Source organism: Wickerhamomyces ciferrii, contig 00260 (genome assembly GCF_000313485.1).
Source record: "Wickerhamomyces ciferrii WGS project CAIF00000000 data, strain NRRL Y-1031 F-60-10, contig 00260, whole genome shotgun sequence".
In the NCBI taxonomy this organism is placed as follows: Eukaryota; Fungi; Ascomycota; class Saccharomycetes; order Phaffomycetales; family Wickerhamomycetaceae; genus Hansenula; species Hansenula ciferrii.
In genome coordinates this window covers 1-15,384 of record NW_011887480.1, presented here as the reverse complement: position 1 = coordinate 15,384, position 15,384 = coordinate 1, and the positions used below count along the sequence as shown (strand labels likewise).

Here is a 15,384-nt window from a genome sequence, read left to right as displayed (position 1 = left end):
CATAAAATGGTTTCGTGGTCTAGTAGGTTATGGCATCTGCTTAACACGCAGAACGTCCCCAGTTCGATCCTGGGCGAAATCATATTTTTGCCAATTTAGCTCAAAATTTGCTTTTTTTTTTGACTGTATAAGCTTAACGATCAAATATATTGAAAAATTATTTAGCTCATTTTAAACCAGCGGAATAGATCTTGCTGGGAAACGTTTTTTTCAGGTTTCAAGGTTCACCTGAATTCACATATGTCTGCTTGAAAACAGTTGTTCTTTAAAAGTCCGAAAGCTTCTTTATGGACACTACTACAACTCAAATCCGAAAAAAAAATTCATATCGCCATCAATAATTTTAACTTCTATCTTTTGTAACTTTGGAAAGCTTGGTAACCATACATATATCAACATGTTCAGAAGATCATTAACACAATCACTATCTGCTTTAAGAAGACCAGCTGTTTTGTCATTGTCCCGCACAAGAATTTCGCCTTCTTTGATAAACCAAACCACAAGATCTAGTGTCAGATATCATTCTGATAATTGCAATCACAATCACAATCATGGAAATTCTGCACAATTAAAAGTTGACCAACCTCAACTAATGCTTGCTATGACTTGTAAAAAATGTAACACAAGATCAAGTCATGCTATTTCAAAACAAGCTTATACATCGGGTACCGTTTTAATAACTTGTCCAGGTTGTCAAAATAGACATTTAATTGCTGATCATCTAAAAGTATGTATATTTTTCAAATAGTGTTTGTCCATTGAAGTACATTACTAACAAGTAAATACTAGATCTTCTCAGATAACAACATCACAATAGAGGATATTTTGAAAGCTAAAGGTGAATCTGTTTCTTCAAGTACAAATGATTTAGTTTTCGATGAAATACCAGAAAAACTCAAAGGTCTCATAGGACACCATGCAAAAGATGCTCCTGCGAAAGAAGAGAACCCATCTAGTGATGAACCACATTATCTTCCTGGTGACAAAAAAAAGTTGAATAAAAATGATGTAGATGCTTAGAAAAATGTTGCAAAATTGTGTACCTTGAGATATAATTACATCCCTACACTCAAAATGAGATAACATACTTGTATATAGGTTGAAATAGAACAACAGATTATTTATACTCAAAGCTGTATGGCCCAAAAATTCAAAATCTTCGAAACAGTATAAATTTTCATATTCTAATGCATAACAAAAGTTGATCATGTTCATTTCCCCCACTATATTTGCGTTTTAAACACATCCAAAATAACGTATATTTCAAAAACCAGGATACTAGCAGTATAACTCACTGTGATAGCACCATTAGTAGTCCATACTCCCTCAAATTCAATGCATGGTTATTGTTAAATAACTAAAATTAAAATGGCCGGCGCGAGAATTGTATTGATGGAGTGTACAAACCGTGCGACGCGAAACTCAAACACGCTTTTTTGATGTGTTTTTTTAATAAACTTGCCACTATTTCAACGTCTATATAAACTATCTACTAAGGATAAACTACTAGTAATAAAATGGCTAGTATGTGATATATTCTATCTTGTCTCTTTGAAACAACTACTAACTCTATATAAGCTTATCAACCATACGGAGGTGACTACAACGGAGGTGATTATAATACATCTGGAGGATTTGATTCAACCGGTGGTGGATCTCAAGGTACTAGAACTCAAACCAAAAACAGTCTTACACCTGTTACAATCAAGCAAATTAACGATAGTAAACCAATTATACAAGATGGTGAATTTGTTGTCCATAATCTAGAACTAAATCTGGTATCATTCGTTGGTGTTATTCGTAAAGTTACAGATAATACATCAAACTTACAAGTACAAATTGAAGATGGTACAGGTTCAATCGAACTACGTAAATGGGTTGATGATAATGCACAAGAAGATGCTAATACATTCATAAGAGACGGTAAATATGTTTACGTTACAGGATCCGTTAAAGAATTTGGTGGTAAGAAGAATATACAGCATACAACATTCCGTGAAATAACAGATTATAATGAGGTTTTATATCACCATTTAAGTGCAATTGATTCACATTTGAAAGCACAAGGTACTATCAAGTCAGATTCAGGTGCCCAAGGATCTACAAATGGATTGTTTGTTAGTGGACCATCAGCTTCAGAAACTGGTGGATTATCAACTGCTGATAGAATCCATGAATATATTAGTGAGAATACACCATCAATGCCTGAAGGTGTTCCAGTTCAGCTGATTGCTCAAAACTTGAACTTATTGGTTGATGATGTTATCCTACATTGTGGTAAATTAACAGAAGATGCCAAAATTTACGCAGGTTATGATGAAAATGGTTTCTTAGCAGTTTAATTAGTTAATGTATATCAATTGTTTCTATGTATTTCAAAGTAGTTTACTAAATTTCTTAACTATAAAATTCTTTTATCAGCCTACTACATAGCACGCTGAGGTATTTAGTTTTCACGTTTTCTACATACGTACGTGATTTTCATGTTCGTGGGTACAATTTTGAGAAAATAATTGTGTCAACTCCCACCTGCATTGAAAGTGAAACATCTAGTGAAGAGTGAAGGTCGCATGTATTTTCCTGTCAGTAGATTCAATATGCCAATAAATATCTTTCAATTGCCCGTTGAGGTTGTTCATCATATTTTGCTGCATACACATCCATTAGAAATAGTTCAAATTTGGCATTCTATTCCTGAATTGAGATATTTAATTACCAGTGACATATTGCTTATAGTTACAAATAATAGTTTACCTCAATCAAAATACAATTTACCGAAGAGATTTTTCTGTACTGAGAAAGCTGTCAATAAGGATAATATACTTCATGGTTTCAATGGTGTTTTGCTGCTCGAATTGGGTGCTGGAGAAAGCACATTGGCTCAAGTCGATTTTGGAATACTTGCTAAGGGACATTATCCAACTCATCTAATCCTTAATCGATTCGATAGATGGCATGAGACTGCTAGTTTTCTAGAAGATCACAACTACAATAACCATCATATTAGATCCATATCTGTTCCTTGTATTGAAAATTTTAGACTACCTACTTTTAAAATGAATAAAGATGTTTTTCAATTCCCTAATGTGAAAAAAGTTAAAGTAAATGGCACAAACTCAAATGATTTGAATATTGAAGCTACAAGAAGTATGTTTCCTAGAGTGGAGTCACTGGAATTTTCAGGAAAGATTGAACTTATGGATTTTTTTGTTGATATTGAGTTACCGAGAAACTTCACAATGTCTCACATTATGCCCTCGACTGTTGGTCATACATTGGAGTATCACCTACCATATTCAAGTAAACTGGAATATCTAGAAATCAATGGATGCTTTGAAACCGCAAGAACTCGCAGTTTTTCAATTTTAGATTTGTCATTGCCAAATATTAAAAGAATTCATATTTTGGACTCAGTTTTGTCTTCCATGAAACGCTTATCCATGCCTAAGCTCAAAACATTATTAGTCGAACGTTCTATTATAAATGAAATATCACATTTAAGAGTTCCTTTACTTCAAAGCTTGAGTTTAAGAATAGACAATTGGAATAAATTTATATTCATGGATATAATCGCACCAAGACTTAGGGAGTTCGATTTCGATATGCTAAACTCCAAAATGGACCTCAGAATATCCAAATTTCATTTCCCTTTATTACAAGCCGCTACAATTGGTTTCTCTGATGAATATGAAGGACACCACAACAATGCACTCATCAAAACATTCAATTTTTTAAACAATTTGAATGCTTTAACGCTTGGAAACTGTTTGCACTTGATTGATGGTCTATCTTTTCAGAGCCTCACCACGCTAGTTATACAAAACGAAAAATCCAACGGACCTCACAAAATTTCAAGATTAACTCAATTTCCTAGATTGAATGAACTGATCATTTATGGACAGGAACTAAAGCAAAAAAACGAGGTTCTTTTACTAAATTCATCTCGCCTTCAGACGCTTGTACTTGAAAATATACCCAATTTCAGTGACATCTCCATATTGCCAATTGATTTCATTAGTATATTGAACTTATCACTTATTAATAACGCTGCTTTATCTTCAATCCAAGGAATCCGTTATAGATTTTTAAAAAAGCTAGATATAAAAACACTTTCAAACTCAAATACTCCTTTTGATGTATCAAAATGTAACTTTGAGAGTCTTGAATCGTTATCTATAGAAAGTGAGGGTGAAGTCAGATTTGTGGAAGTGAAGGCGCCTAGCTTGGTAGAGCTGGAGATTTTGAGTAGTTATATTGTGAACTCTTTTAGTACTAAAGATTATCCCCAGCTGAGAAAGCTCACTATTGGAAAATTAAATGATCTTCATATTGAACCGAGTGACTTGATTACAGAAATAGATCTATCTGCAAATAATTTCATAAAAGAACTTGTTATGGATCAGAACCAGCTTCCAAATCTGAAGGTTTTCAAAGATTTCACCAGGTATAATGAACCCACGCCAGATTCCGGCTTTGATCCAGTTCACTACCTTCCTGACTTTGGACAATATTATGAAGACATTCCGCCTTTTGAAACGTTACTTTGAAGATTCGAATTGATACTAATTCGGATTTTAAAGGAACAATACTATACATTGTACAACAATCCTTTTTAAATTACAATTCTTGAATATTGAAATCTGTTGCTTGTACTATAGTATCACAATATACCTCGCCGTAGACCTAATTGTGTAGTAATCAGTTTCCTTCATTACACCACGAGTTAGTTGAAACTTGGAACTTGGTACGCTGTCTATTGAATTCATATAGATTTCCAAAACGGAAAAACTTGCCTAACAATCAGGGTGCTTTGTTCGGACACAGAAAGAAAAAGAAATAGTTTATCCGTCCAACAAAGAAATTTTTAAAGATAAGTATATTTATTATATAAACATCTGATTCTTTTTTTAATTCAGGAACATCCTTATCGTTCACATCATCACCAAAACAAAATGGTAACAGCTGGTGCTTTGATATCTACAAGCTTGCTTGATCTCCCAGATCTCGTTATTGAGAAGATCTTGAAAGAATGTCATCCATTAGATTTGATCAGGCTTTGGCAAATAGAAGGCTTTAGATACTTCATAACTGAAAAAGAGTTGCTTATCATTACACACCCTAACAATCGTCACAAATATGAGCTACCTGATCGCTTTTTCTTGTCATTAGGTGAGGCACTTCCATTTAAAGAAGGTTCAAAAGTTGGTGTTAGTGAAAAAATTAAATCTTTCAGAGGAACATTGCTTGTTGAAAACACGCCAAATGATCATCAAGAATGTTTTGATTTAAATTATAATGAGGTTAACCGCCATATTATTGACTTAATAAAACTGGAACATGAATCTACATATTTGATTATTGAAGATCTCATTGAATGGTACAACTTAGTTAACTCGTTTGTGTCAACAGAGGTACCAATAAATCATATAAAATCAATCAATGTACCCTGTTTAAAAGCTATTACAAGACTCCCGTGCTTTGATATTGATCCAGCTATTTTTCAATTTCCAAATGTTACTGAACTTGAATGGTCCATGAACTATACCAAAAATTTAAGTGATATTATCAAGATGTGTCCAAACTTAAAGACTTTGAAATTTTCTGGTGGTCCATCAGGTGCTTACGACTTCAACAATACTGAATTTGCTTCTAAAATAGCAAATATGATAAAATCTGTGGGAAACTTACCAAATGAAATTATTATTTCCAACTTTCATGGTTTGGTTGGAGAATCTCTGATTCAAAACTTTCCTTTCACATCAACACTTGAAAATTTTGAAATAAATCATTGTTCAAATATTAAAATTAAGTCATTGTCTTTCAATTCCAAAAATGTCAAACTTGCAGACTCTAAAATTTCCACAATTGATTCTTTGATCATACCGTTTTGTGAAAGCTTGGAGATCTCACGTTGCAAAATAGGAACTATTTCAAACATGAAGGCTGATTCACTCAAAAGCTTGAATATTACGTTAAATAATCCTGAATCATTTTGTGAAAATAAGTTCATTTTACAGAATGTTTTATCGCCTCAATTGTTAACTTTTGAACTCAATACATACACAAACCCAAGATTAGATATTCATATATCAGAATTACATTTCCCTAGACTCATATCATCCACCATAAGAACAACACCAACACATCAAGGAAGAAGACCATCTTTGTCATCATATCATCATTCAAAGACATTAAAGATCTGATCACTTTCCCATACTGAGATCCATTTCTTATAGCTCAAAGTGAATTCAAATCGTTTATTCAAAATCATGCATGTTACATTATGCTAACAACAATTGAAGAATCTACTATTTGATTCTTACTATATTGAATTTATGAAATCAATAAAGAGTACCAGAAAAAAAATGCAATACACCATATACATCATAAAATAATAGAATATAGATTATAGAAATGCTGAAATGAGCATATAACGAATAATGAATAACTAATAATATTAATACACGCAAATGACATATAATATTTAGCTATTCCTATCACGGTAAATCTGTATTGTAGCTTTGAAATTTCTAGCTGGGTTATAACTTATAAGTTTGATCTTTCAAAGGCCATATACAGATTCGGAGCTAATACTTTATTATGGTTTTTGCATCAATACTTCATATTAGAGCCTCAGTGAAGCATTAAAAGCAAGGTTTTAGTATAGCTTAAGAGACTTCAAAAAAGGAAATTACCACTTATTGTAAAACTAATACTATCAAATAAAATTTTTCTAATATTAAGCTAAATATTTCAAAAAAAAAGCGAGTTTTGTGCTGAATTGGCAAAAATATGATTTCGCCCAGGATCGAACTGGGGACGTTCTGCGTGTTAAGCAGATGCCATAACCTACTAGACCACGAAACCATTTTATATATTATGTAAATTTTGCCCATTTCCTCGCTTTCTCACTCTGGTTGGGCCACTTAAATCTTAAAATCTCTTTAATTATATGATTCACTTGTAAAAACTAATAATTATTGGCTATATCATAGTTAATTTGCATTAAATAAACTGTATGTCAAATTGTTTGTCGATATAGCGCTTGTACAAAAAAAAAATTTTTTTAATATTAATTTATAAAATTCAGAATTTTTATCGATCATAATAATTTTATTTTTGATTTGAAATTACAAGTTTTAAAATTCTTAAAAATTCAAAACATAGAAAAAAGCTTTTTTTTGATGATTTATATATTCTACAGGATTTTAGGTCTTTAAATCAGGTTTTGTACTTCAATTATGAGAAGATTTGAGCCTTTAAGCTAATACTTTAACGTTAATTAAATATGAGCACCTAGATTATGTAAGCTAAAAATCTTGAACTGTAAAAGACAAAATTTGTCCAATATAGCGCTAGTTATTCGATAGTTCGTTTTATCTTTTATGGATCATAAATATAGTATTAATTAATTAATCTTATAAACATGTTGATCTATAATTAATGGTTAAAAGTATCATCACCCAAAATGTTTTTTCCTAGATTTGAACATATTAATCGGGAATAAAAGGAGCAAGCTGCATAATGTATACAGTTTTCACTCAACAATAGAATGAAATTGACATATGTTTTATGAAGTACAGGTTGATACCCCTGAGATTTTTTCAAGTTCGACAACGTCATTTTAACAAGCTAATAATTGAACAGCATATATTACAACTAATTACAAGACATAAAGTGACCAACGTATAATAGGTGGCATAGCTCTTTATTGTGCATATTGTATGTGTAAATGGGATTCGAAAAGGGCTGTATATTAAAAGTTATCATAAATCTGATATAACGAAATTAATTTAAAAAGCAACGTTACAATGTGAATTCTAGTATATTCTTTGATTTCTATACATCCTTACAAGTTATTAATCTAATGCAAATGAACATTTCAGTATTCAGAAACAATAGCGCTAAATCGATCCATTAAATGCATTGTTTTGACTTCATGATTGCTTATATTTTGCCGGTTTTAACTTTGGTGTACCTCACAAGCTGAAATTAATGTATGACTACGTAATTAGGCCAATTTGAGCTAAAATTCAACATAACTCATGTGAACATAGGTAGTGTTAGTCGATAGATTTAGATATCTTAGACTTAATGATTTAACTTTAAACTTTCCACATATTTATAGCGAATCAAACAGTTAAGAGTTTGATAATTTTTTAATTTTTCATGATCATGATGATAACGTAACTCTGCACCAGAAGAAAAATATCACAAAGCCACTCGGTTAGTGCACAAATTACCAATTCAACCCAAATCAACTTGTTAAATAAGTTGTGATATTGTGATATTGTGATTGAGTTATATTTTGATCAGATCTTTACTATATGGTACCCAAAGCACATCGAAGACAATCGAAGACCTCTTACAAAGCCAACTTCAATTTAAATAAACATTCATAATATTTGGAATCTATGTACACACCATAAAACTTATATATTCGTGAAATAAAACAATTTGCAATAATTCATTATAATTTATATATCAACATACAACTAACTTTACCCACTGAAAAACAAACACATGAAAGAAAAAAAACATTTATTAGCTCTGACCGTTCATTTTAAATCAAACATTATGAATTCTTTTTTAAAATCAAGAAATAAAACAAACAAAACAAAAATAATTGGTAAATCAAATATTTTTCATTAAAACGATATTACAACTTTCCCTGCCCTCAAATAATAATAATAGTAATAACAATCAAAAAAATAAAAAATAAATTGTAGTCTGAAAAAAATACAAGTTAACCCTAACTTGAAACCTTAGTTATGTGATATATGTGTAATAATAACAACCATGTGAAGACTTTCTGATCATATAAAAATTGTTGTTTGAATTGTCTGATATGGAAATTTGATCTTTTGAATAAATTATAAAGTGTCAAGATTAAACATCAATTAATAGTTCATCACTATCAAAGATTTGATAATTCTTCAAAAATTTCATAAATGGATCATTATCATAATCATAATTGGTTATTAAAAATGATAATCTTTTGAATGGATTTGCTTCAAATGAATCCCAAAATGTAAATAGTACTGTATCTGTAAATAACATTTTCCTCATTTCTGAAGAAACGTGAAATTTGGTTAAAATGTAAACAATTGTAAAATTATACCAAATATGGAATTTTCTTGTTTTCAAATTTGCAAATTTTAATTGGTTATCTTGAATCTTTGGGAAACACATTGATAAGAAATGATTATTTTCAAAATTTTTCAAATCTTTTATTAATAAAAATAATTCATAATTTTGAGAAAGATGAGTTGATGATTCATTATAAACATTATTCAACTTTAATATTGTTGTTAAAACTTTAATCAAGAAATAATTCAAATCATTAAACAAATTCAAATGTAAAATCTTGCTTAATAAAAACTCAACACGATCATCATAAATAACACTGAAATATGGTGCAGTATTGGTATAAATTGAATTGTTTAAATCTAATAACCAAATTTCAAAACAATACATCAAATTATCAAAATTTTGTAGATGTTCATTTGTTGTAATCATATTAAGTTTATTCAAAAAAACATCATTTTGTGAATCACCTTCGAAAACATTAATTTTTTTCAATTTCATAGCTAAATTTAATGAATTTAATAATATATTATAATGTGTTTCAAATCTTTCAGACTTTAACTCCAGAGTATCCAAAAAATTACAATATTTTTGGAAATCCTTAACAGTTAATTTTTCAATTGATTTTGGTTCACTGAATTCTAATTCCATATTGAAAGATTGTAATAATAATGTCCTCTGTAATGAAACAAATGTGAATAATGAATGATCAATTGATGGTAATTGAATCACCAACAACTTGTTTAAGAATTTTTTAATATTGAAACTTTCATTTATTAATTCCACTATGGAAACCAATCTTAATTGATTCTTGTTCAATTGATCATTTATAAAATCTAAACTTCTTTCAAATTCTTCATCACTTTCAAATAATTCTTCAAGTGAATGATATTTGAACCAGTTTGTAAAATTATGAAATTTGTTGAATTTATAAAATTTATGTATTGTAAATGATTGATCAACAATCTTAAAAGTTTCATAATTAGTTGGAATTTTTGGATCATAAACTGTACTCTTCAAAAAATTCAATCTTGAACCTCTTTTACATGTTTTGTTTGATTTTTTACAATTGTTACAAACTGGTAAATTTTCATCACATTTGATGTGACGATCACGACATGTTAAACAACCATTTCTTGATCTTAACTTGATTCCTGGTTTGGATGTGACCATAATCTTATTTCAAATAAAAAAAAAAAACAGCACAACAACTATAAAGGCTTAATAATAAAGCCAAATGGCAATTGGAAATATTAGTCTATCGAGTTTACTTTTTTGTATAACTTGAAAAACTTGAAAATTGATGGGTGGCAAACTAATACTTATGAACAAATTAGGAGAAATTGAGCACACCTATAAGATGAAATAACTTTAAACCTCTTGTATTTGTTCCTATAACTTTTGTATTGTAATATAAATTCAGATAATATAGCACAGCTTGGCAGCCAAATTGAAGTGGAAAGTTAGCTGATCAGATGGAACTTTTTGTCTTTTTGAACCTTTTGAATGAATAAATATAATAAATGGAATGTGTTGTATGGATAATAGAGTTGAAATAAAACCTTTTCTAAGTTGTAATTGGTAATATTCAATTGTTTTTGTTGATATATCTAAGTGTTTTTGATGGCGGTTAAGCTAATCTCACACTTAAACCTCTTTGAAAATATAATAATTTGTAAACTTCAGCACTGGGAAACCAATTGATTAAATATCTAATTCACAGTGAAGTTGTACAGAGTTGATTGTACATTATAGATACAATATGACCAGGCAATTGTATGCTGTGTAGATAAGTTCTTTAAAGATCCAAATAGTTCTTCAGTAATAAAATGTGTGATAGAGAGTCAAAATCGGAATCGCTCCATTTATTTATACTAGATGGCCTATACGTGCACCACACAATTAAATTTTTACACTTATGTGTGTATGTACAATTTACAATGTACACTGTGCCCATTTTGTGTCCTTGCAGACCATCACAAATTACCTGCGAGGGATCAGAATTCAGGAATCTCAAAGTGGGTCAAACAATACACGCACTTAATATTTTATATTGGCTCTCACAAGGGTCGTAAAGCTGGGACAAAAAATGTATGAGGGTAAAATACACTAGCAATTCTGATTCAATGCCGAAATTCCCTTGTAAAACGCATCATAATTGATGATTATAAACACTCAGAAATCGCTAAGAACTAGCTGTTCATAGCATTAATTGATACAAAATACAATGAAAAATAAATATTTTTTAAATTGTGACAAGCTGTTTGAAGTTGTTTTAAGCAGGTTGGGAATTTCAATATGTACGTGAAGAAAAAATCATCCCCCCAATGCGGTAAGGGACACTCGGAATCGGTTAAAGACAACATGAAGAAAGCGACTTTAACCAGATATGAAGAGTAAAATGTGAATTTTTAATAAGTTTAAGGAAGCTTTAAATCAATCATAGGTACCTCATTATATGTGAAGATGAACTCTACAAATTGAATGGTGAAATCAGATTTGCTAAATCAGCAATGGTCATAGTGGTAGCTTGCTATATGCACGATTTAGTTATGGCCTCCATCACTCGGTGTTTATACTGGTCCAAAATTATGTGTCAAGAACTCAAAAGTAGTCGAAAATTTTAAATTTCGCATTTGACTTGAAAGTTGAAAGTTAATTTTCGAACAGTACGTTATACATGTTGTACATTACAATACGAGGAAAGATAAATAAAGTATAAACAACTTGATCTGATATATATGGATCATGATTCATGGTTTTAAAAATCATGAAAACTGATCTAAAGTATACCACAAGAAGTTATAAGGGTAGGTCATCTTATAGACAATGAGATATGGCATAAACATTGATGAGGGTCTCAGGCTCATTAGGTGACCTCACTATTACTTATGCCGGGAGTTATCTCAAAAATCATCCTCTTGAGGTATCATATATTTATGCTTTAAGATTATTGAAAAAAGGATGATCAACAATAATTTAAATATCATCATCGCCTTTAGATCAGGAATCCCGATCATTACAAAAAGTTAATTGATCATTAAAACGTTTTTATGTACATATAATATACGCTGAGTCCTGACTATCATAGTTTCGAAGTCATCGAGCCGATTACGATACCACGATACCACGATACTTGAGTGTTTATATAGAAGGTGAGCGGATAGTTTCAAATCCTAATCCTTCCCAAGCGATAAAATAGACATACTGTAGTGATTTACCTATTGAGCATTGTGTACTAAAGATATACAAATACTAGAGTGGGTGAGATAAATAGGTAGTGTATAGTAGGTAAGGCTTTCTGATTAAAGGGGGAAAGTTCTTCAGCTGCTTCTTTCCAGCTGCGTTCTTTTAAATTTTAACCCACTAATTTGAGCCTAGAGTTAGGGAGGACTCCCCAAAATTTGGTGAGATTTTCTGAAATACGCACAGTACAAATTAAGCTGGAAAAAATTTTGATAGACAAGGTTTGAATTGAACAGTACTGAGATCTCAATTGAAACCAAGGTTAAATTTTGGAATTTAAAGATTTGAAAAGCATCATTACTCATGAAATTGAACCAATAATTCATATAGATATGGAAGTAACATCTTATCTTTACTCTATAATATGGTTGCTATATTGCTAATAAGATAGTACTATATATCTATGAATATGTTGAATATGTTGATTATAAAGAACTTAACTAATATTGATTTATTAATTTAATTATATAACAAGAAAAGAAACTACAATATGACCGGTTTTTAGTATGTTAATTGTGTTATAATTGTAATGCTTCAATGATGATATCAACAAGCTAAAATTATAGTTTCAGGTATGGTACCTTACGCTAGATTCATCATATTCAATTCACACTAAAATCTTAAAAGAAATGTCAATTAATGTTGATTAAGGCTAACGTCACGTAATCGGTCAAATCACTATACCATTTGATACACAATTATGATACGATAAATATCACCAAGCTAGCCACGCTAGCTGGTCCAGACTCTAGACTCCATACTTGACACAGCGACATCCAGACAACTGTTGAAGTGTCATGGTCCATGGATCATCATTCTAAAGGGAAATTTTTCATGCTAATACTATTACGTTTATATCATCTATAATGCAAGATACAAGTGAATTTAACAGCTCGAAAGTTCACTTAATACAGAGCCCAGACTCAAATTTCATATAATTAACAGTACTATTTGTTCAACTCAAATAAACCTGCTTATTTGATTTCCTTGATCTATTCTAGCTCAAGTTATAACTTATGTAGAGACGGCCGACTTTAGCTGTTTAGGAACCTAACGCTACGTTTTAGACGATGAAGATTATCCTAGTAATAATCAATACGTATGCATATCAAAGCCCTCAACCCTCAACTCATCGAGGTACATGAATTATAATACTTATACAAAATAAAACAAGAACAGGTTGATTAATTTAAATCCATACCGAGAAGGAGCTTGGGAAATTCAGTTCAGAGTCCAGACTTTTTTTAAATTGGTTCAATGATATATAAGCTTCAAATTTACTGATCATGATCTTTAATTGATATTGTGGAATCGATACAAGGAACACCAATAGACCAGTAATCAATTATAGCGCTACATCACCAACTATATTAGACTCTATTTTACGAATGCATTGAGGTTAAAACAGCATCTAAAATCATCAGATGTGCTTTTCATGAAAGACGATAAACTTTTTACTTGATGGTCCGTAATTATGGTTAAAATTTAACACGATATACTTTAAGCCTTTAGGCAGCTTTTGGTCTACTATATATAATGGATAACGGACCATGGTTCAATACTGGTCAAAAAATGTCCAACTACTCCAGATTTCAAGTACTATACTACATGCTCCAGAACCCAAAGTTCATACTTAAAATTTGTAGCTGTTCCAACTTCAATTTGATCAAAAAGAATCTAATACTACTCTTATATGAAGATAGTACAACAACAACATACCAGGCCATCAAATTTATATCAAACATCAAACATCAAACCCATGAATCATCAAGAATCATCGCTAACTTTCAACCAAATTTTGGAGCATACGTTAGATACGTAAAAAATGTACATATGTAAGATCTTTTGTGATGCTTCAATCATCGGAAAATTGAAATGCGTAAGTAATGAAATTTTGATATCCTTTTTGAGAAATCCGACCGAGTTGACGAATTTCGCGTGAAAATTGGCTTGAATTACCGGAATTTGAGAAAACAAAAATTAAATACTGATGATTATGTATAAACGGATTTGTATCTTATTTAAAAAGTTTTTTTTAATTTAATCTTAGTTAATCATGTCATATAACGGTATTGGATTATCAACTGCTAGAGGATCAGGTACAAATGGTTTTATTCAAAAAAATAATTCATTTGCTGTTGGTAAAAATCATAATGAATTAAGTAGTTATGCTAAAAGACAAAAAAATAAACAAGATAATTTAAAAAGAGATCAATTTATAAATATTAAAGATAAAGAGATTGTAAATCATGAACAGAAAAGAAAAGAGATTGATTTAAAAGTTAGTGAATATAGAGATAAATTAGAAGATGATGAAGAATTGGATTTAAATGATGATGAAATTGATATAAAATGTAAAGAATTTAAAGATAAATTAATTAAAGAAATTAATGTTAAGAAAGGTTATAAATCAAGAAGTATAAGAGAAAAAGAAGATAAGAAACCAAAAGCAAAAGAAGTTGATTATTGAAGTAATAAAATAACTACAATGATTCAATTCAATCCATATAATGATGATGCAAAATCGTTTATAATCTATAATTAGCAAGAAAATAAATATGAATAATGGGTATGAATATGAATATGAATATGAATTTGAATATAAATCACATGAATTAAATGATCAAACAGATTATTTTACCGGCAAATAAACTTAAGATCATGCAAGAAGCTGTAAAAATTGTCATTAAGAGCATTAAATATGAAGCAAAAATAGTGTTTTTGTGTTTCATTATTGTCATTTGATTGTATTGATTGATTTAATATTATTATAATGGAATATAAATGATGATTAGCTTGCCAGAAACTAGATGTTGGTAGTATTGGATAGGTTGAAATTGAGGATTGAGGAGCCATTTTGATTATTATAAAAACATCAAAAATAAAATGAAGGGAAATGGTAATATGTGAAAAATTAATTGAAAATATTTTTATTAACCATTATTTTTGTATTTTCAATTTTTAAATTTTCTAAATCCCAAATAAACATTCTTGGATCATTATAAAACCAAATATTTTCATCAAATTTTTTATTAATTAAAAAAATTTTCA

General features: G+C 30.1%; 5 protein-coding genes across 5 annotated transcripts; 4 read left to right on the top strand and 1 right to left on the bottom strand.

Moving 5' to 3' along the window:
• Positions 1-1,517: 1,517 nt before the first annotated feature.
• On the top strand, positions 1,518-2,342 carry RFA2 (Rfa2p; the record flags this gene model as incomplete). Its single annotated transcript, XM_011273181.1, has 2 exons — positions 1,518-1,524; positions 1,597-2,342. The coding sequence occupies 2 exons, from the start codon at positions 1,518-1,520 to the stop codon at positions 2,340-2,342; spliced, it is 753 nt and encodes a 250-aa protein (XP_011271483.1).
• A 228-nt stretch (positions 2,343-2,570) lies between these two features.
• On the top strand, positions 2,571-4,547 carry BN7_6259 (uncharacterized protein; the record flags this gene model as incomplete). Its single annotated transcript, XM_011273180.1, has 1 exon — positions 2,571-4,547. One exon carries the CDS (start codon positions 2,571-2,573, stop codon positions 4,545-4,547), a length of 1,977 nt encoding a protein of 658 aa, XP_011271482.1.
• Positions 4,548-4,952: 405 nt separating this feature from the next.
• On the top strand, positions 4,953-6,203 carry BN7_6258 (uncharacterized protein; the record flags this gene model as incomplete). Its single annotated transcript, XM_011273179.1, has 1 exon — positions 4,953-6,203. One exon carries the CDS (start codon positions 4,953-4,955, stop codon positions 6,201-6,203), a length of 1,251 nt encoding a protein of 416 aa, XP_011271481.1.
• A 2,686-nt stretch (positions 6,204-8,889) lies between these two features.
• Positions 8,890-10,260, bottom strand: BN7_6257 (Zn(II)2Cys6 transcription factor domain-containing protein; the record flags this gene model as incomplete). The annotated part of the gene is made up of 1 exon (XM_011273178.1): positions 8,890-10,260. One exon carries the CDS (start codon positions 10,258-10,260, stop codon positions 8,890-8,892), a length of 1,371 nt encoding a protein of 456 aa, XP_011271480.1.
• A 4,129-nt stretch (positions 10,261-14,389) lies between these two features.
• Positions 14,390-14,803, top strand: CWC21 (U2-type spliceosomal complex subunit CWC21; the record flags this gene model as incomplete). The annotated part of the gene is made up of 1 exon (XM_011273177.1): positions 14,390-14,803. One exon carries the CDS (start codon positions 14,390-14,392, stop codon positions 14,801-14,803), a length of 414 nt encoding a protein of 137 aa, XP_011271479.1.
• Positions 14,804-15,384: the final 581 nt, after the last annotated feature.